The sequence below is a fragment of the Rattus norvegicus genome, chromosome 3 (assembly GCF_021556685.1).
Source record: "Rattus norvegicus strain SHRSP/BbbUtx chromosome 3, alternate assembly SHRSP_T2T, whole genome shotgun sequence".
Taxonomy (NCBI): domain Eukaryota; kingdom Metazoa; phylum Chordata; class Mammalia; order Rodentia; family Muridae; genus Rattus; species Rattus norvegicus.
Genome location: NC_141536.1, coordinates 42,041,306 through 42,064,214, shown reverse-complemented (window position 1 = coordinate 42,064,214; position 22,909 = coordinate 42,041,306). Strand labels below are relative to the sequence as shown.

General features: G+C 40.4%; 1 protein-coding gene across 3 annotated transcripts in view; it reads left to right on the top strand.

The window, feature by feature from the left end:
- Nucleotides 1-860: 860 nt before the first annotated feature.
- Nucleotides 861-22,909, top strand: part of Acvr1c (activin A receptor type 1C) — a 76,844-nt gene continuing 54,795 nt past the window's right edge. Inside the window, exons 1-2 of one of the 3 annotated variants that reach the window (XM_087648212.1) lie at nt 877-1,081; nt 6,479-6,618. Coding sequence is in view for 2 of the 3 variants with exons in the window: in NM_139090.2 (NP_620790.2) it covers nt 1,009-1,081 (73 nt within the window). In the remaining variant the exon portion in view is untranslated. Of the gene's footprint in view, nt 1,082-6,478; nt 6,619-22,909 lie in introns of all 3 variants that reach the window. The other 2 variants (NM_139090.2, XM_087648204.1) reach the window with 2 other exon arrangements.

Here is a 22,909-nt window from a genome sequence, read left to right as displayed (position 1 = left end):
TCTAGATGGGAAACAGGCATTAGTAAGCTTTTGCAGGAGGATGCATGTACAGGTTTAGTGGTGGTGTTAAGCAATACTCAAATGGCTTTTTATGATTTGAGCAATTCTTTTTTACGTTGTTTAACCACCTCTCTCCCCAGTTGCTAACTCTGTAACTGCAGAAATACCTTCTACTTATGTGTGCCTGGTCCTTTACTTCCGTTACTCATCATAGACAGCTATGTCACCTGGCATAGTTTCTCAGTTTTGTGCCCTCATTTTTTTAGGTCACATGAAGATGAGGGCATGAATGAATGACGTTTGTTTGGTAAAGCAGAGCTGTGTGGTTTGAAGGCAATGGTGCCTTGGGTCATTTTCAGGGATCCACAGAAAGGGAGCACTTTCACAGACCCAAGAACTGGGGTGCTGGGGTGGGACAAGCCTGGAGAAAGAGCCTGTGATGTTCTCATGGCTCAGGCTAGTTACATTTAGGGGACAAATAAACGAATGTGGAGAGATCTAGAAAGGTGGATCTTCTGTAGGAGACTGTAGAGAAAGCAGCTGCTGCCGTCGTCCTACGTGTCTTTAAAGTCTCAGCTGGGCTTTGCTCTCCTACCCCCCCTCCCCACTCCCACCCCCACAAGGAAAAGCTAATCTCAGGGACCTGGCGCGGCCCGCTTCTCTTCGCCTACAAGAGGTGTCACCTCCCCGCCACCCCTCCGCCCTCGGTCTTCTGCCCCGCCTTTGGGAGGGTGGCTGGCAGCGGTGTCGGTGGAGGCGCGGCAGGGGCGGGCCCTGTCCCTCGAGGCAGCCCGCGGGGCCAGTGGCAGGAGCGGCGCGCCGCCAGCCGCGGGGGGCGTGGGATGGGGGAGGCGGCGGAGGGGAGCGCCCGCTGCCACTAGAGCCAACCGCGCACTTCCGAAGGGTGTCGCGGCTGCGCTCCCCTCCCGCGCCCCGGGAACTTCAAAGCGGCCCGCGCTGCGGGCTGCGCTCTGGGACCCCGAAGCCTTGCACCGCCGCGGGGTGGCCATGACCCCAGCGCGCCGCTCCGCACTGAGCCTGGCCCTCCTGCTGGTGGCACTGGCCTCCGACCTTGCGGCAGGTATCGTGGGTGTTTCTTTCCCGAGCTCGTGGGGGTGGCAGTGGGGGCGGTCTGCGGGTGATCAGAGGTGACAGAAGGTACTCTGGGCCAGGTGGCTGTCCGGGAAGCCTAGTGGGGGAAACGCAGTGGGCTGAGAGCGCGTGGGGCAGGGCGCAGCGTGGGCACCTGATGTCTGGCAGCCGGAGGGTTAGGTAGGTGTACAGGTGTTTGGGGGACGAAATCATCAAGGGAGGAAAGGAGACAGGGACGTGGGGCTTGGAGAGTGGGACTGAGGTGGATGATTAATTCGAGGACAGTTTGCAGCAGAGGGAGTAGGGGAGCATTTGTAGGTGCGTGCTTGGCTGGGAGCTGGGTGCCACTATTTCACACTGCAGGGACTTGGAGGAGTGCAGGTGCGCTCTGGGGGTGGCAATGTGTGGAGCCCCAGAGAGACGCACAAGGGTGGGCGCAGGGTGGGGGAGGAGGTGGCAACTTAGTCTGAGTTTTCGGAGGTGAAGTATATTCCAAAGGCCATTGGTGCCAAAGGAGACAGGAAAGGGGGTTTAAGTCTGCGTAGCTCGCAATGCACGTTGCTTTCGAGGTATGATTTTTTTTTTTTTTACTCAGTTTCCGGAAGTGGGGGTATGGCAAGCGTCCCAGCGTTTATAACAGGTCTGTGCTGCGATAGGCTAAATAGAGTCCTCGACCCGAGCTAGAATCCAAACGTTTCTTTTACGATGTTTACTAGAAACTGGGGCAAATGCATCTTTGCTTTAAAAAAAAAAGTCTGCTCTGGAACTATACTCGAACATTGCCCTGGATTTCAGAGAACAGGAACAGGTCCCACCCTAAGTCATTCTTTAAACATTTCAATCAGACATGGAAGACATTTGTACATATAAAAGACCCCCAAAACCCTGGTGTTTTTCCATAGAGCAGTACTTTGTCCGAAGCTGATTTTGATGCATTTTTTTGTTGTTTTTTTTTTTTCCAGATGACAATCTGTTTGACATTAATAGCTATACTCAGGGTGGGTAGTTTCCTCGTGGTGACATGTGCAAGCGTTTGTTTTGAGTAGTATGATTGCTGTCATGTACAGATTTCAGATGGCCTGAGAGAATTACCAAGTACAATATTCAAGTTAAAAAGCGATAATTGGAAAGAATTAAGAGATAAAATTGGAGGATGAAAACATTTTAGCCATCTTTAGGAAAGCGATTATTGTACTGCAGCCAGGAGGATGGGGGGGGGGGGAGTCAGGGTTTAGAAAATTCATCGATGCGAACGAAGTCGACTGCCAAAGTCCTCCTAGAAAATGGGTGAGCACTTTGCTAACTTGGGATGCTGAATGTGTGTTCTTGACAACCGAATAGAATTTACCAACCCAAACTAAAAAAAAAACCCCAAAGTAGCTTTCAAGTATCACAGTTGTGACTGCCTACCTGTGAACCTGTCTCTCTAGGTTGACCAAGTCACTTTTTTTTTAATTTGGGATAATAGAAAGAAAGGATTATACTTTTTAATGTATGCTACAGAGGTATGTTTTGTTTTATGACAGAAACTAAGGCACAGCCACAGAATAAAGTATGCCCCATATGGTTTTTGACAGGGCATGAAAACTTTAAACACTAAATGCATTATCTGTGCATTATGATATATATTACATTTAAGATTGACTGTTTTTGGAAAAACTGAGATAATAGAAAAATGCTTAATGTGTCAAAATAGTGGCTAACTTATTAAAATTGAATTTTTTGTGGCCAGCTTTTCTTTCCAATACAATTATTTTCAGATTTTTTTTTAAACTTTTGTCCCACATAAGCAACAGGTGTTGATATTTACATTATCTGTCCCAGGTTTTATATAATTCTTTGATGACCTCTTTATATATCTATTTATATATTTTTTGAACATATGCTTCTGTGTGTGTGTGTGTGTGTGTGTGTGTGCGTGCATGCAGGTCATTGCATACCATGTGCTTGGCAGTGCTTGAGGAGGGCAGAAGAGGGTGTTGGATCCCTTGGAATTTGAGTTACAGATGGTTGTAAGCTACCATGTGGGTCCTGGGGATAAGCCTGAGTCCACTGTAAGAGTAGCCTGTGTTTTAGCCACTGAACCATGGCTTCAGGCCCTGTTTGGTGCTTTGATAACAGGATTCTAGGTAGTTCCCTCCCCAACATTTAAAGTGTATTTCTCTAATGTTTTCTAGCCTCTCTTTGTAAATTATGTCATGAATCCTACTGAGCATTTACAAATGTGTACTTGACATGGTTGTCAAGTTATATGGGAAGTTGTTCTGGACAGGAAGACATTGCGAGACTGTGTTACAGAAAGCACCAGCTTCCAAAATGGCCCTGGATATCTGAAAACATGGTAAAGTAGTTGGCCGTTTCTGCCTTGGCTGACCCTCTCCGGCATCTTGGTTGCCTTTGAGGTGGCATGGAGTCACAGAAGAGTTGATCGTTCCTCTGAGCATCCCAGAGACATAACAGCTGGCAGTGTCTTAGAAACACTGCTCACTGATCTATACAGATTGTTTAAAAAGGCTCCTCTTGTTATTTGGCTCTTTAGACACCTCCCTGTCTGACAGGATGATGCCTCAGAGCATTTACAACACTCCTTGTTCAGATCAAGCAAAGAAAGAATGCCCTGGGATCCTCCGCTCTGAGCTGCACCGGGATCCTGCAGGGTTACATCTTGTGCGTTCTCTTCTGATGCCACTCCATTCCTTTGTCCTTTGGTCAGTAAAAGAGGCATCTCTCCAGAAGCACAGAGCTGTGTTTCCTTTAATAACCGCTATGGGGCTGAGGGTATCAGGTGATGAGATGTCCCCCAGACTCCCCAGGCAGGAGTTAGCAGTTCACAGAGGGTCCCAGAGGTGCTTCTGGGAGGGAAAGAGAAAACCTGGGCCGAGCTAACAAATGCAGAAGCTGTTGACACCTTTGTCCTTCTTTAGGCACAATCATTTATTGGTTGGTGGGTACAAATGTGGCAAGAGCCTCTCTGGTTCCAGGGAAGAGATCTCTCTGGCAGAGGAGAAATGCGTGGGCACCCTTGGGGCATATTTCTTCATCATCTGAGCTGCCCAAGGCTTTTGCCTAGTCTCAGGGATGCAAAGTCATATAAAGTTATGCAAAAACATATAAAAATATTTGAAGCAGCAGAGCACTGTGGCTAAGGAGTTAATTCTTTAACTCAAGCAATTGATTTGCCAGGGGTGGTACAGATTACAGGAGGATGTAGTCTAGGGAGAGGAAGGGGCAGCTGTAGGTAGCAGTCGCTAAGTTGTGGATTAATGGAGGTGATGATTCAGTTGAGTTTTAAATTGCCCATTAGACACTAAAGAGGACATCTTAAGAAAGAAATTGATTTTAAGGGTCTGGAGTTTAGAGGGCATGTCTGGGCTGATGGTAAAAATAAAACTGAGCCAAAGCCATTTGCAGATAATTTTGAAAGATGTGGCAGGGCCTCAAATTTAGTAAACGAAGTGCAGGCCCAGTTAAACTGAGTTTCAGATAAATAATGAATAAATTTTTAGTCTTCATGTGTCACTGATACAGCACCACACAAACACGTATTACAAATCCGTTTCTATGATGGCCAGGGATGGCGCACACCTTGAATCCCAGCACTTGGGAAGCAGAGGTGGGCAGATCTATGACTTCGGGGCCAGCTTGGTCTACAGAATGAGTTCCAGAACAGCCAGGGCTACTTGGAGAAATCCTGTCTTCAAAACAAAAACAAACAAACAAACAAAGTAATTTTTTTGGTATAAATTTCAGTTAACTGGGAACTCTCTGACTTTAACTTTCAGCTCATGAGAAAGAAATACTGCGATAATATGAATTCTCGGTGGTCATATTCCTGGCTTTTTTTTTTTTTTATTGAAAGAACAGAGCAGACCTATTTTCTGTGTCAGGTCTCTTAGAACTTTTGTTCTGGCTTTGCCTCTGTCCCAGGTTGCATCTCAAGATAGGTCATTGTGAGCTCTCTGAACAGGAAGTTCCCCTGCTTCTGTGTGGCCAGAAGCAACTCTAGCCTCTTCCAATGTAATTTTGAATATCTCAACATAAGAACCTATGCAGAGGAGGCAAACATAATTCTCTGGGGCTGGGCGAGGCTGGAAGTGACTGTTGAATCAAAAAGGTTGGTTTCACGCAAATCTGCAGCCTTTTGAAAGTGATTGTTATTTGTTGATGTTACCTTGCGAGGGCATTTTCCTTTTGAATGATCCTTTGTGTTGTCTCTTTTAGGAGAAATTCTTCCAGGCAGGAAACACCCAACTGACTTACTTTTCTCAGTCGTATACTTGTCTAACTTATTGCAAATCAGTCGTGTGTTGCAAATCAGAACATTAGGGGTTGGGGAATCAGACAAGGTCATGACTAGGGAGACTGTGAAGCCCCATAGGACCTGCTCTGTCTAACACAACTTGTGGTTTGGGGCCACAATTTAAAAGAAGTATTGCGAGTCTTTTGGGAAAGGAGCCAGAGTATAAAAATAGCATCCAGAGGCTATTTCGCTCTTGCTCCCGCTTAGTCTCCACCTACGACTGTTGTTACCAGCTGACTGACCCCACCTTTGTGAATGCAGACTTGTAATCATGGATTCTTAGGCTCTAGATATACGCTTCCATATGGAAATAACTTATTTTGACAAATGATAAAGTGAATTTTCAAGTGTCAGCGATAAACTAAAGCAAGAAAGCCAAACTTCTGAGAACAAAGTGCATGGCGTGCCACACCTCGTTGCGTCATCTTCGGGGTTTTTTTCTGGATCTTTTTGTGCTTTGGCATGCTGTATATTAAGATTTATTTCCTGCCAGTTATCAAAACTTCAGGGTTTATTTTTATTTTAAGATAATGTGATATGCTCTTAAGTATTATAAAGGTGACCCTTTTATGTTATATAGCATGTAATATAGTACTATGTATCATATAATGTATACATATTATATATCATATTAGGAAAACCTAAATATCATCTTGACTCAAATCCCTTTCCTTGGTTAAGCCAGAAGACTTAGAAAAGGGGGCTGGCTGTGGCAGAACAAAGGAAAAATAACCTTTTGTAACCTGTTGCTTTAGACTTTAACTGCATAGCATAACTCCAATATCCTCTACCTTCCTAAATGTTTAATAAGTCGGTAGTCAATGAACCAGTGAAGGAACCATAGAATCCTAGACCTGGACACTATATCTTTTCAAGACCATCAATATTTGACATTCAGGAACTATAGGAGAGATAGACCAAGGCCCCCAGCACCCCTCCCCCCATTAGTGCAGCTCTCAGGGTAATCATGAGGGACATAGGCAACAATGACTTGAAGTAAGGAATAGGCATTGGATCTGTGGGAAGGGATGCTGAGTATCTTCCCTATGCTGAGGCAGAACTTGCTTTCCCTGTATTTTATTTCAGATTGACTTCTGCATCTTCCTTGGTTTTGAGAGTTGGATCTCAAAATAGGAGGGCTACCCAGCGGTTCCCTAGAATGTGAACAATGCAAACGTCTACTTTCCCTTAGGAGTTCCGTAAGGAGGAAAAGGGACAGGGAGATGGTGAGAATGTGAACTGTGTTCAGAAGACTACCTCCACCCAAGCCCACATGGCCACCTCCCCTCTTGCGCATCCCTGCTCTGATTGGCTAGCTAGGTTATCTACTTGTTCTGATTCTTCACTCCCCCCCCTCTAAAATCACTTACCTTTTCTGTTATTCTCTTCTGTCTTTCTGAGAGTAGGCCTGACTGTCTCTTTGGAGCTGTTTTAAATTAATCCTCTCAAGAATTCATGGCTGAATCATTCAGTATGACTCAAGAGCTTGCTTATTATTTTTTAAAACAATTTAAATTTGCAATGACTTATACCATCCCAAATTAGAGCAATCTGGTTTTTCATTAAACTTTTCACATAGAAATACCATCAGAAGGCTCAAAATTTTTGAAGGTGAACCGCACATCCCCGCCCTCCCCTCCCGGACCTCAAGTCTGTTTTGTCATCTTAATCTCATGGGAAGGCACAAGGACAGTGATAGGTGCCACATCTCTGTGTGCTGAATAAAAGTCTTAAATAACTTCATGATTAATTTAAAGAAAGATTTTGTGTGTGTGTGTGTGTGTGTGTGTGTGTGTGTGTCTGTGTGTGTGTGTGGTCAAAAATAGGACAAGACAAAATCTAGTCCATCAGGACCTGGGAAATGGTAATTCTGCTGCAAAATGTTTCATACATGCATACTTATCCAAGAGATGGTAATTGAGAGAGTGGTAATCCAGATTAGAATGGTTTTTTTGAAAAAAAAAAACAGGCTGTTTTAAAACAGAGCCAGAATATATTAAAAAGTATTAGCTCCTTACATTTCACAGTCCTATCTGATGACACTTTCCTGGCCTGCTCTCCTAGACGTGTGTTTTTTTTCTTCTCTACCACCCCCATTAACACTCTTCAAGAGTAAAAATTCAGCTCTGAACATTTGCCTGCTCTCAGAGTTATAGTAAGACTGTGTTCTCACTTAAACTCCACTTACAGTCTGCAATATGTATTTCCAGGAAATGGACAATGTACTAAACCTGGACGAATGAAAGAATAGCTCTAGAATCAAAGGATTCCTTGTAGGACAGTAAGTGTGTACTTGAATGGAGTTAGTTAAGAAAAACTATTTCCTAAGGCTGGTCTCTAGCTAAATTTTTACTAAAAGGCATTGCCTTTTGCATAGTGCAGAATGTTGCCCTCAGTAAAGTACTTGGACCTCTTTCAAAGAGTTGAGCATTGTAAATCAGGAGTTGAGCATTGTAAATCAAGAGTTGAGCTTTGTAAATCAAGAGTTGAGCATTGTAAATCAAGAGTTGAGCATTGTAAATCAGGCTCAAGACAGTTTGGGTTTCGTCACCAGCACAGAGGTTTCTGTAATAGCGCATCACCTGTCACACAATGTCACTTTCGCATTTCTGCCATTGGGGATTTGAACTCCATCTCCTTTTACCTTGGCGAATCTGACTAGAAGTTAAGCAATTTCGTTGGTTTATCGCAAATATATAGATATTGGTTTTATTGATTAGTTCTTTTTCACCTTCGATCAAGTATTGGCAGCTTTTCCCGATAGGATCTATACAGTATCCCATACATTCTGGCTTCAGGATTCGTGTCCTAAAGTCTCTTTTGCAACTCTCTAATTCATCCTTTGTAGTAATGAAAGCACCCAGAGACAATGCACAGATGGATAGGTGTTGCTGCATTTCAATAAAACTTTATTTATAAACTGCCCTCCACTACAGTGTACTGATACTTTCTTCAGTCATTCACTCTTGACCTTTGTTCTCTTTTAACATACATATTTAAAGTTGTAAGCTTCCGGCTCTGCCGCTGCTCCAGTCCATCCTCATGGTGTAATCTGGGTCATGCTTCTACTTTGATTGGATTCAAAATATTTTCTCATTTTCTTGTTAATTTTTGGGGGCCGATATAGAAAAACAGACAACCTGTTGTTGATTTTATTAAACTCTAATTTAACTCTATTGTTGGGTTAAAGGAAATCCACAACCTTTATGGTTTCAATTATTTGACTTTGTGTTTGTTTTATAGGTCACCATGTGTCTAACCTGGTGGGAATGCAGGAGAGGATTGGCATGGGCGGCAGGTTCTGTAAAAACACATTGGCTCCGGCTGCTTGACAGTGCTATTCAAACCTTGCGTATCTTACTGAATTTTTCTCTCCTGCTCTCTCAGTTATTAAAGGAGTGTTGAATTCTCTGATTTACCTGTGTAATTGTCTACTTGTATTTCCAGCTTTCCCAGATTTGGCTTTTTGGATTTCAAGTTTTGATATTGAATCCACTCACATATCGAATTATTATATCTTCTTTCTGAACTGTATTTTATAGTTCTGCGTGCACGGGCATTTTGCCACTATTCGTGTCCAGGTATCACACGGGTGCCAGGTGCCCATGGAGGTCAGACGAGGGCATCAGATCCCTTAGCACTGGAGTTATGAATGGGTGTGGGCCATTGAACTCAGGACATCTTGAAGAGTCAATTCTCTTAACCACTGAGCTGTCTCTCCAGCCCATATGATGTCTTTTTTGATACATATTGGGAAATCTATTTTATCTATGGATATATTTATTAAGATGACACACTGTTCATAATTGGCAATAATAGTATTTGCTTTGAAGTCGACCCTGTCCATGTAGTCCTACTATTCTTAGAGTCGATTTTTTTTTTTTTAGATCAATTTAGCAAAACTATTAGGATAGCAATGATAACGTTCTAGGGCCAAGGGAACGTCTGCATTTTACAGATTTTTCCACTTGCCTGTTATCTTATGTGTGGCTTTGTATTTAAAGTTGGACTTTTTTCTTTTGCAGTAAGCGTATGGGTGAATCTTTCTCATTCTTACCTACTTGCCTTTTAACTGGGGTTTATAGAACATATGTGTTGAATGTATTTATCAGTGTGGTTTGCTTTAAAGCTGTCTGTTTTTTAAAAAGATAAGCGTTCATTGCTTTTTTTTTCCTTGCCTTCAACCAATATATTGGACCAAGGACAGTTATTACATATTACTTCCGCTATTAATTTACGAGCTGTATCCCTTTGTTTTTTGGCTATTGCCTCAAACATTCTTGCCTCCATCTTTAAATGACCGTAGTTTAAGAACTTCATTGTGTGCTTTAGTTCTCTTTGTCTTTGTGCTGTTACTGTCATCCATTCTTCTTCTTTTAATTGGTTATTTCACTTACATTTCTAATGTTATTCCCCTTCCTGGTTTCCCCTTTGCAAACCCTTCATTCCCTCCCCACTTCCCCTGCTTTGATGAAGGTGCTCTCCCACCCACCCACCTACTCCCTCCCTCCTCCCTGCCCTGTCATTCCCCTACACTGGGGCATCCAGCCTTCATAGAACTAAGAGCTTCTCCTCCCATTGATGCCAGATAAGGCTATTCTCTGCTACATATGTGGCTGGAGCCATGGGTCACACCATGTGTACTCTTTGGTTGGTGGTTTAGTTCCTGGGAGCTCCGGGGGTCTGGTTGGTTGACATTGTTGTTCTTCCCATGGGGTTACAAACCTTTCAGCTCCTTCAGTCTTTTTCTAACTCCTCTACTGCGGACCTATGCTCAGAACCATTGCTGCCTCTGTATTTGTCAGGCTCAGGCACAGCCTCTCAGGAGAAAGCTATATCAGGTTCCTGTCAGCTTGCACTTCTTGGCATCCGCAATAGTGACTGGATTTGGTGCTTGTATATGAGATGGATCCCCAGGTGGGGCAGTCTCTGGTTGGCCTTTCCTTCAGTTTCTGCTTCACACGTTGTCTCCATATATTCTCCTGTGAGCATTTTGTTCCCCCTTCTAAGAAAGACTGAGGCATCCACACTTTGATCTTCCTCCTTCTTGAGTTTTGTGTGGTCTATAAATTTTATCTTGGGTAATCCAAGCTTTTGGGCTAATATCCACTTATCAGTGAATGCACACCCTGTGTGCTCTTTTGTGATTGGGTTACCTCACTCAGGATGATATTTTCTAGTGCCATCCATTTGCCTATGGATTTCATGAAGTCATTGTTTTTGATAGCTGAGTAGTACTCCATTGTGTAGATGTACCACATTCTCTGTATCCATTCCTCTGTTGAAGGGCATCTGGGTTCTTTCCAGCTTCTGGCTATTATAAATAAGGCTGTCTTGAACATAGTAGAGCATGTGTTCTTGTTGTAATGTTAGAGCATCCTTTGGGTGTGTGCCCAAGAATGTTATAGAACATAAAGTTTAACAGCTTTACGGATACTGCTCATCCACTTTCTAACCCCATTTTTATTATTGGTTGCTTTTTTAGTTTTTCAAATGCTGACCCATTTGATCACCCTTTTTCTATTAATGTATGTCATTTTTATGTGTTTGTAAGGAACGTATAGACAGTATCATGCTTCCTTCTAAATACTTCGGTATGAATATTATACACAGTTCAACATTTGTTCACATTTTTCTCCTGTGATCAAATATTTATATATGATATTCTTGGGTATTCATTTTGAGAAATGCACTCACCCAGTCTTTAAAAAATATTAATGATTAACTTCACAATGGTAGACTGCCTCATGTGCCTCTCCAGGCATTCTGTGATGCTAGACTCTCAATGACATCTGGTATTTTATTTTTTTTCTGTAGATAGGTTTTGGCTATGTAAATTCTGATTTGTAACAGCCACTTAGATTAAGTTTGTTGGTAGTATTGTTCAAATTTTGTATATTTTTACTGAGAAAACTGTGTTAAAACTTTTCCAATATGTTGAGAATTTGTCTAGTTTTTTTCTTTAGTTCTTTCTTAAACATTGTTATTATTGCTACTATTAATTTGTGTGTCTCTCTGTGTGTGTCTGTGGTGTGCACACTTATGTGCATTGCATTGTGTGTTGACTTCAGAAGGCACCTTGCAGGATGTGGTTCTCTCCTTCTATTATATGGGTCATGATAGGGACCAGGTTGTCAGGCTTGACAGCAGACAGCCCTACTCACTCAGCCACCTTGTCTTCCCAGCTTTAGTTTTGTCAAATTTTATTTCAATTTTATAATTGTACAGATATGCATTTAATATTGATGTCTTTTTTTTTACTGTAAGGTAAGTCTTTTTATGTAGTTCAGTGGTAGAGTCTGCCAGTAATATTATCTTGATGCAGCCATGATAATGTCATGATGTTTAATGTTTGTGTATATTTTTTTCACCACCATTTTGTTAGGTGTTTTATGTATTTATATTTCGAATGTTATCCCCTTTCCCCTCTCTCCCTGCTTCTATAAAGATGCTTGCACTTCCACCCAGCCACTCCCACCTCAACACCCTGGCATTCCCCTACACTGGGAAAACGAGCCTTCACTGGGCCAAAGGTTTCTCCTCCTATTGATGTCAGACAAGGCCACCCTCTGCTACATATTGGCTGGAGCCATTGGTCACAGCATGTGTACTCTTTGGTTGGTGGTTTAGTCCCCAGAAGCTCTGGAGTAGAGGGAGGGTGGTTCTCGTTGGTTGATATTGTTGTTCTTCCTATGGGGTTGCAAACCCCTCCAGCTCCTTCAGTCCATTCTCTAATTCCTCTATTGGCATTCCTGTGCTCAGTCTAATGATTAGCTGCAAGCATTCTCGTCTGTCTCAGTAAGGCTCTGGTAGAGCCTCTCAGGAGACGTCCATATCAGGCTCCTGTCAGCATGTACTTCTTGGCATCAGCAATAGTGACTGGGTTTGGTGGCTGCATGTGGTATGGATCCCCAAGTGGGGCTTCCTTTCCTTCAGTCCCTGCTCTACTCTTTGTCCCTGTATTTCCTCCCATGAGTATTTCGTTCTCCCTTCTAAGAAGACTTGAAGCATCCACACTTTGGTCTTCCTTCTTCTTGAGCTTCATGTGGTCTGTCAATTGTTTCTTGGGTATTCCGAGCTTTTGGGCTAATATCCGCTTATCAGTGAGTGCATACCATGTGTGTTCTTTTGTGACTGGGTTACCTCAGTCAGGATGATATTTTCTAGTTCCATCCTTCTCTGTGATTTTATTATCACGAGCTCCGTGAGCTATGGTATTAGCACATCCTTCAGTATGTACTTGGTTCTTGATTTTTAGCCATTTGTCAAATCACACATCTGACTATAATTAGTCAGTGTCCCACTTATACTTAGCATACTAACTGAGACAGGTATTAATCATTCTATCTTCTTTTTGTCTTTCTTGTTTTTCTTTATTCCTTTCTGTAGAGCTGGTATTACTTTTAGTGTTACTTTACTGATTTCTTAATTTTGCTTTTCAATTAGTTTTTTATGTTTCTGTAAATCTATTGTTTTTTAATTCAATGTTCATTTTCAATCAACATGGTGATATTTTAGCCACACTTTTTATGTTCTTACTTCCGTCTTCTTACTTTACCTTTCCCTCTTCATCCCAACATACCCTACTTTAAACACAAAGACCTTATGATAACATGGCTAGATTTATAAAGAGTATACTTATATCAACTAAAATGACATATGAAGCAGATTTAGACATGATGATGATGTTAGCAATGGTATATAGATATGTAAGATAACCCCAATGAAAGTCTAGGGTAACAAATGAATGAACTGATGTGATTCTTCAGCTTAAAGAACTACTAGACATGAAGAACAGGAACCAATATTTTTGATGGATCTTCAGCAGATTGGACACATCTAGAGAAAGTATAAATTTGAAGACAGTAATTACAGTAAAATAATATAATTATACTGTTATTAAAGTAATTATACTAAAACCAAAGGTATCAGGGCATAGAGAGAAAAAGGCCCAGAGAAGTAAAACAGGACACCCAAGGTGCCAGGCAGTACTTAGTATCATCCATGTATAAATGGGATTGAAGGACTATCAGTTAATAATTGTTTCAGATGTCAAGAAAGACTTCAAATTACTAATCACAGAAACTCAGAAGACCAAAGAGAATGACAAGTATATCTTCCTTCTTTAACCTACACCATTAGATAGCTCATATTTTAATTGGTAGGATTCAGAAAAAATCTGAATAAAATAGATGCATTACACATGTAGAAGAATTATCATGCACCATAATCATAAGCTATGAAAAGCAGAAAACAAGTCACATATAATTATAGCAAGTTAAAAAAAATTCTCAATCTGTTGTGGTTTAGATCTGAAGTGCACCCTCAAAACTTTGTCCTCAACTGGTGGTGCTATTGGAAGGTGATTGGATGGTGAGGCTACTGACCTGATGAATGGACTAAAGCCTTGATGGGTTCATCATTGAATGGATTATCAGGATGAGTTGAAACTGTGAAGGGAGATTATGAGTGGATAAAATGGACCACTAGGAGTGTTCCTGACTTTCTTCACTTGATCTTCCTGGCTGCCAGAAAGAGCCCCACCCTTCTGCCATGATTTCATCTTGCAACAGACCCAAACAATGAGTCGAGGTGACCATAAATGAACACCTCCGAGATGATGACATTGAGTACATCCTTTCTCCTTTACGTGGGTTGCATTATTAGCAATCGATGCACGTGTCAGAGATTGGGATGGTACATGGGAAAGTTCCACAGTAATGAATGCTAGTACTCACCAAGAAGACATGTTAATCCTAAATGTATATGCACTCAAATGTGGAGCTTCAAACCCGGGAAGCGATACCTGGTAGTGTTGAAAGGAGACACAGAAAACGTAGGATGCTCAAAGATTCAGCATGACTACAACCCCCAACTAAAGTACAGATCACGTGATTTAGAGCACCTGATGTTATCTTCTAAAGCAGAGAAGAAATTTTTAAAAAATTAAAGAAATAAAACTGAATTTGTTGTCCATGGGCCTGCTCTTTAACACACTTTTAAAATGTTTTTAAAGATAAAATAAATATTCATCAGACAGAATATTGGAGATGAATCAACAAAGATCCACAGGAATGATAAAATATAATACAAAATACATTTGTCTTAAGTATAAATATTCAAAAAGGTCATTGAGTCTTTAATGCAAAAATAGTAACAAGTCTATGTGAATGAATACCAAGTCCATAGGTAAGTGTACAAGAATAGCCTTAGATCAGATTGGAAGAGGAACAGGAATTTACAAATTTAAATTTTCTAAACCACATGTAAAATGATATAATATTATTCGAACATATGTTATGCTGTGATTTAAGTATACTGTGATTTAAGATGTATTCTCTTTACACAGAGCAACTTAAGATATTTTAAAGCAATATAAATAAGAAACCAATAATGCAAATAAATAAAGCCCAAAATACTGAACGAATCAATTGCTTGAGATCAAGTGAGGCAGCTAAACATACTGGGACAAACTACTAATTGAGAATCCATTCTGGCCCATAAATCTGAGCTACAGTCATTATACTTCATTCTGATTTTAGGTTTTTAAAGTCAAGTAACCAACTTATAACCATGAGACCAACAAACTTTAAATGTCAGTAGACTTTTCATACTTTTGCACTGATTATTAGCTGATAATAAAGTTATGTAATCAGAAATAAACAGAAGACACTGAAAAGCAGATATGAACACAAAATGCAATCAGCAAGATGTTAGTTCTTAATTCAGTCATATCAACAACTACAAAATGTAAATGGTTTAAATAAAACAATTAAAAAAACAAGAGCATCAGAGTGTATGAAAATGCAATACTCAGCTGTTTATTATTTCTTAAAATCCCTCTCTGAATATAAAAAATACACCTTAAATATAAAAATAAATAGGCTAAAAGCGTAGAAAAAACTTGTTTTGTGTACATATTAATCATAAGAAAGCTGAGGTAGCTATATTAGTAACAAATATTGTACACTTTGATAATTGGATGTTACAAGGGCCAATTATAATATTGAAGGAATATCTTGGTCATGAAGACATAGTAATTTTAAGTGTTTGTGGATCCAGCTATAGAGCTTTAGAAGCAAATAAAACATTGATAGAATTAAAAGGGGATGCACGCAAACTCATGGTGTCCAAATCCTTCTATCAAAGAGGACTCTAGGCCCTTAAATTTTAGGAAGACGTTTGTTCTCTATAAATGCTTCCAGTACTGAAGTATTGAAAGTGCTTTCTGTTCATAGAAGCAACATTACTCAGAAGCCAAAACAAAAGGAAATGACAAATATCTCTCATGAAGGCATAAGATCTTAAAAAATATATTATCAAGGTTAAGGACAGCATAATAATAATAATAATAATAATAATAATAATAATAATAATAATAGGGCAATAAATTATAATAAAATGAGGTTTAACCTGGGAATGAAATGTCCAATGTGACACTAGAAGCATGTAATACTGTGGATCACCATTTCAGCAGACTACAGTAAAAACAAGCTATGGAAGATCAATATAACAGCTAAAACCCAGACGAGAATGCTAAACCACCAGACACTGTTGAGAGAACTTAAAGAGTTAAATAAATGGAGGTCTACGCTGTATTCTCACAATGGGAGGCTTGTGTAAGATTTTTGATCCATTTTTGTTTTGTTGAGAGAGGTTCTATGTATGTAGTCAAGCTAGACTTCCTCTATTTCAGCCTTCCCTTCCGTGTGCTGAGACTATAGGCGTGAGCCACTATACCTGGTGGTCCACATTGTTAATATGTTAGTTAACCTTAGATTGTTGCATAGATTTCACATAATCCTGGTCATATCCTAACCAAGATCCTAGCAGAAACTCTTACAGAATTTGCCAGATGGATTTTCTAAAATTTATGAAGAAAGATAAAAGAAGACTCATTGCAGTTACCTTTCTATTGCTTTGATAAGACACCATGACCAGGGCAAGACACAGAATAGAGAGCTTCATGGCCATCATCACTGAGCATGGCAGCATACACACTGGCCTGATACTAGAGCTGTTCAAGGGTGGTCCTGTGACATGACAGCAAGGCCCATGGCTTGGTAAAGGACTTGGAGATAGTTTCACTATCCATTCTGGAGACACTTTCAGGGGACAGCATCTGCTTTATTGCATGTGAACAAGCATTCACACAGTAGAAGCATCACACTGGTTGGTGAGTGATCATGCCATCAGGGTCTCTATGCAGAAGAGGCTCGTTAAAGGAGGTGTGGAGAGTACAGACTCCTCCACAGACCAGCTACCTGCTACTTATGTTACTTCAGAATTCAGTGTTCTGACTTCAGGAGCATGGGATGCCATGCTTCTTAGTAGGCATGCAGTGTGCCAGGTATTCTAGTCGCCAGGTCATGCCTGCATTTTCATCTACAAAGCAGTAGCTGAGAGCTTACATCTGGTCCACAAGCATGATGCATAGAGAGCTAACTGGGAAATGCATGGGCTTTTGAAACCTCAAAGCCTATGTGTTTTTCAAGATGGCCATACCTCCTAATCCTTCTCAAACAATTCCACCTACTGGGAACCAAGCATTAAAATATATGAGATTATAGGATCCATTTTTATTTAAAGCAGGACAACCACGAATATCTACATTTTAAGGAAAGAACAAAGTTAGAACATGTATAATACCTGATTCCAAGGCTTCAGTTCTTACAATAATAGCTGACTGAGGATGATGCTTGGTAATATGTTATTTGTCTACGGGTGACCCTCGGTATGACCCCTGCACTATAAGAACAAACATCAGCAAAGTACAGTATTTAAGAATGTGTAATTAAGGCTAGAGAGATGGCTCAGCGGTTAAGAACACTGTCCAAAGGTCCTGAGTTCAATTCCCAGCAACCACATGGTAGCTCACAACCATTTACAATGAGATCTGGTGCTCTCATGCAAACAGAGCACTCATATGCATAAATAAATACAATTTTAAAAGGATATGTAAGTGACTAGAGGAGAGGTATAACCTCACACATGATTCACCTGTTAGAGATGCCATATAATTTAATGGAGGGCCAGTTTGGATATCTCCATGGATAGAAGCATCTAAGCCTATATGATCTGATTTGATTCCTGGGACTTACATGGTCAAAAGGGAGAGCAGACTCCGGTAAGTTGTCCTCAAACTTCACACATGCACACACATGCACGCACTGACATGCACAAATGCACATGCACACACACACACACACACACACACACACACACACACATGCACTGAGTATATGAATGGAATAAAATGTTTCTAAAGAAGATAAGTTTCTAAAGAAAATAAGAACCTTTTTAAAACAAATGATGCTGGACTGTCTGGTCATCAGTAAATCAAACCAAATCAGACCAAATCCTGAAAGCATAGCTTCATGTCTGAAACTGTCAGAATACACCAAGTACCTAACAATATAATTTAAACTACAGACAAACTTTAAAAGCAAACGCTGACGTCTTCGGAACTTAGCAACTTAGCATAGTCAACATTTCCTAGAATTCTCAAATTACCATACACTCACAAATTATAGCTTAGAAATCATCCAAACTAAAAATGTAGTCACTCGGTAAAGCACTTGGATCTGGTATATGTAAAGAATGTTTATAATTTAATAGTATAGAGTCCAATAAGAACTTTTTCAAAGCTATAAGTATCTGGGATGCTTGTATATTGTTGATTAGAATGTAAGTGTTGCAATGGTTTTGGAAAAGATTTTGGTAATGTACGTAAGCGTTCACTTTCTATACAACACAGCAATTCCACTGTCTTATAATTGGAAGAGAGAAGCAATATTTGTTTCACATGAAGATGTTTATGTTGTTCATGTTTGTTGTAAAAGATATTTAAATCCATCAAAAACAGAAGAAATTCAGACATCCTTTAACTATTGAGTGAATATACAAATGTGTTCATCTCTCCACTAGAAATCCAAGGCCTTCTAGACGTGAAACGCCTTAGGCAATGTGAAAACAAAAGAAAACAAAATGGTCTTAGAAGGCTGCATTTCCTTGGCATTGTGGAGAAGGCAGACACATCACTGCTTGCCAGAAGCTGGGTAGGAAGACGCAGGTGTTATGTTGAAGGAGGAGACCTCAGGAGGGAATTAAGGTGCCACTATCCAATTGTGTACAGTAGAAGGGATGAGTCCATCTCAGTACACCCGACTCTCCCTCCCAAATGACGAGTGCATAGAAATTTAGAATCTACACAAATCAGAGCTTTGGACTGTTTCAAACCCCATATTCAGAGACAGTAGTATGCTGTCAATGTTACGGTCTTAAGTGAGTATCGGAAAGAGAAAAATCCAATTGGTCTAAACGATGCCTCTGGGAAGGAGACCAGGGAGATGTAATTTTCATTTTAATTCTTGCTATATTACTATTTTTGCCATATGCATTTGTGATATTAATTAAACAAAATATTTTTAATCATAAATAATTGATTTAATTTTACCAGAGAAGTTCCTTTGTAAGTAAATACTTTCTGCATATATTACTTTTTCCGTGTAGAGTCTTCACTATAAAATGGCACAAAGTAGAAAGAAAACCAGAAATCAATCTTGGATATTCTGCGGTACGTTTAATTAGTTAGCATATAGTAGCATGTGCCATTAGGAAAAGGAGACTGCAATGCAGAAGCCTTATCCATACATAGGCAAAGTTCTTTGTGATTGTAGTGTTGCTCTGTGTCCCTTTAAAAATGAAAGCATTCGGTTTAACAGGGGAGGGAACACTTATGAGCTCATGGGTTCCCTTGCCCCATTAACTCTACCGTAAGGCTTACTTATGGAGATTTTTGCTTGTATCTGCAGTCTCGGGAATGCATTTAACAAGCCCAATTTTGCTGAGTCAGGTTAGTGGTCCTCTCGTTCACTCTATTACTATGCATGCAGTAGGCAGTCAGCATTTTCTTGATTATCTTCTGTAGTCAGGAAAGTGGCCAGGTCTGTCCTAATCCTCTCCTGGACAATTGCAAGGACAAGAGGATGACCTCTCAGGCTATGCTGACAGTTGGCTTGTGCCTGCATTATTAGAGAAGTTTGCAAAGAGAAAGGGAGAAATTGGGAATGATCATCTATCTGGATAGTTCATGGACAGCCCTGCACCCAATAGGCTCGAATGATTTTGGAGTTCAGTTCTGGGACTTGAAAAGAGAATCGTGATCATTGCAGGGTGGTATAGCATGGCAGCAGGGCCTGTGGGTGCTCACCCCGACTGCCATCAAGGCTATTACACAAGACCTTCAGCACAGCCGAAGGAAGGCATCCCCATCACATCTTGGGTTCCTGCATGTGAGCAAAATACTTTGGCAGATCAAGGGAGGACTTTAACAAAATCGTATCCATTTCCGACTGCAGTCCGGTTATGTGTCCAGCATGGAGAGCCAGAGGAATGTGTTGAAGCTCAGCTTCCTACCTCAGGGAACACCAGTGCTTTGGAGATATTTCCTCATAGTCTCTGTTTCAGCATGTATGTTTGATGATCCTACCTTTTTTTTTCTACCTTTTAAACATTTATAGTCAACCAGTTCCACGATAATTGCACACTAGTAAAAGGTAGAATCTATGGCAATATTTACATTTCAACATCTTTTCAAATATTTTGACTTGAGAATATTTTACCTGTTTCCGTGTTTTCGCCTTATGAATGACAAGAAATTCCAAATAAACTCAGAGAAGAGCTCTACACACAATCTCAAAATTAACCAATATTTTAGGATTCGGCAGTTTTCCTAATTGACCAGGATAGGAAGATTATATTTTATCCATCACTGTCCCCACATTTAAATATATGTTTTTAATTTTTAACATTATAATATAATACCATTGCCCTCTCCATTTCCTCTCCAGCTCCTTCCATGTACCATTACCTTGGTCTTTTTCAAATTCATAGCCAGCTTTTTTAATTGTTGTTTATACATAGCATACATATACATGTTCATGTACACATACAGGTACACACACGTACATATACACACATCTATAGCTATCTCTATATATTTTCTATCTCTATCATCATCTTTATCTCTATATCATCTATTTCTATCTGTATCTCTATCATCTTTACCATCCATCTACCCATCCACCTACCCGTCCACCCATCCACCCATCCATCCATCCATCCATCCATCCATCCATCCATCCATCTATCTATCTATCTATCTATCTATCTATCTATCTATCTATCTATCTATCTATCTATCTATGTCTATATCTATATATCCCCAAATATATAAATATAACTTTCTGTGTCTGTAAAATGTTACTCGTATGTGTGTTTTCAGGGCTGCCCATTTGGTATTGCAAAAACAATCGGCATGCTCTTCACTGGGGAAGACCATTTCTCCTGCTCTCGTCATCTCCCTTGTGTCTTGCAGTTCTCTGTTTAGGGTGGAGTCCTCCTCACACTTCCCTGCTCCAGGTTAACTGGTCTACTGGTCTTGCCATTGTTCAGGCCATGTTCTGGCAGCTGTGTGGGCGAGACTTTATTGGTGTAGCTACTCTGGCATTTCTAGGAAGACACACTGTTAGAGCAAACTTCCTGTTCCTTTGTCTTTTGCAATCTTTTTGCCTCCCCCTCTGCAATGATCTCTGAGCCTTAAGTTCCCATCAATTTATAGCTATTATAATTTATAAAGTCATTTTCAGTTTGACATTAAGATTAGATCTTTGAATTTGCTTTCTTCCTTGAATGTTAATGGGATTAATTTTCCATATTATTGGCAGTTTTTCTTTTTTTGTTCATATACTTTGCTCATTATTCTGTGGAAATGTTTGTAAAATCTAAAAAAGAAGCCAATTAATTGAGAAGGAGAAATTTTGGAATAGTACTGGGTATGAGAGTTAGTTTTCCAGATATTTCTACCCTCTGATCATACCCCAGTGTTACTGTTTTGCTGTTGTTTTCGAATCATTGGTTTTATTTCATTTATGGTAGTATGGCTCTAAAAGCAAGAGTCAATCAAAACTAGAAAGATTTGCCGAACTCTGAAAGTTGTATTTTAAGGAGTGAGGCTTGGGTCTTGACCAAAGAGCTGGACTCCATTGTCTGTTATGATGGGAGCTAGAGTTGTAAAGTTTTTATTATCTGAGACACACAAAATATATTGTCTGTACCATTTAATCTTCAAAACAACCCTGTGGGATGACTTACCTCCTTATCAGCAGCATGGAAGACCTATTTAGAGAGGAACGGTACCCATCCAGGCCACAGGGCTGGTCTAAGAGGGGCTCAGGAATTCAATCACCAGTAGAGAGTTTTTCAAGGCACACAGTCTTTAGTAATAAATCTGGTGAAATTCTGATCAAGTTGAACTCAACACAGCCAGGAAGACTGGGGTCTTTGTCTGTTAGTTTTTTCCCCTTCTGATTACTTTTGTTTTACATTGATTTTTATCAAAGGATCTAGGTAGGACAGGCTATTCCATTTTCTCCAGCTAAGACAAAGTCTGAGCATCGGAAGAGTTCCATTTTCTCTCAGTTCTCCTGCCTGTGCATCTCTAGGCAAGGGCAGTTATTATGTTGAGTGATACATTGATAGACAGAGGATCCAGGAGAAGCCATGTAACTTCATCTTCTAAAGTGACTGTGATCATCCCTAGAAGTCTGAGAATTGTATTTTTAGAAGTATTTTTTTTAATTACGGATTTAAGAAGTTCACCTCCCACTCATCAGCTCCCACTCCTACCTTTTCTTCTTTGCAGATAGGGCCAGGAGCTGCAGGATCAGCACATGCACACACACACACACACACACACACACACACACACACACACACACACACACACTTTTCTCTAATCGCTTGCCCTATTTTTCCTGTTTCAATTCCTCCTGTGGTGGTTTGAATATGCTTGGCCCAGGGAGTGGCACTACTTAGAGGTGTGAACTAGTAATAGTTGGGCTAAGTATGGCCTTGTTGGAGTAGGTGTGTCACTGTAGCGGCCTGGAAGTCAGTCTTCTCCTACAGGTCTTCACATGAAGATGTAGAACTCCCATCTCCTCCAGCCCCATAACTACCCAGATGCTGCCATGCTCCCGCCTTGATGATAAACTGAACCTCTGAACCTGTAAGTCAGCCCCAACTAAATGTCCTTCATAAGAGTTGCCTTGGTCATGGTATCTGTTCACAGCAGTAAAACCCTAAGACATTTCCCTCGTCATTCATTTTACCGAGATCATTTCTTCCTTCAGAGGGCTCTCTGCTCCTTCTCAATTCATCTACTCTTTATCATATCTGATCATTGTAGAGGTGTACATGTGGACTGTGATGTCTCCATCACATTCCTAGGGTGAACATTTCGATAAGTGAGCCCCTGAGAACTCTTGAGGACTCCTTCCTTCAGCCCTGGAATTTAACAATTAATTACCAATCGATCATTTGCCTCCTCTTTACAATTTTAATTTCTTCTTTGAAGCAAGGCAAAGATTCATTAATTTTCTTCTGGTCTCTATCAGTGACTTAGTATTGGATGCCAGCTTTCTCAAACCCAATATTAAAATTGTATACTGGTATAAT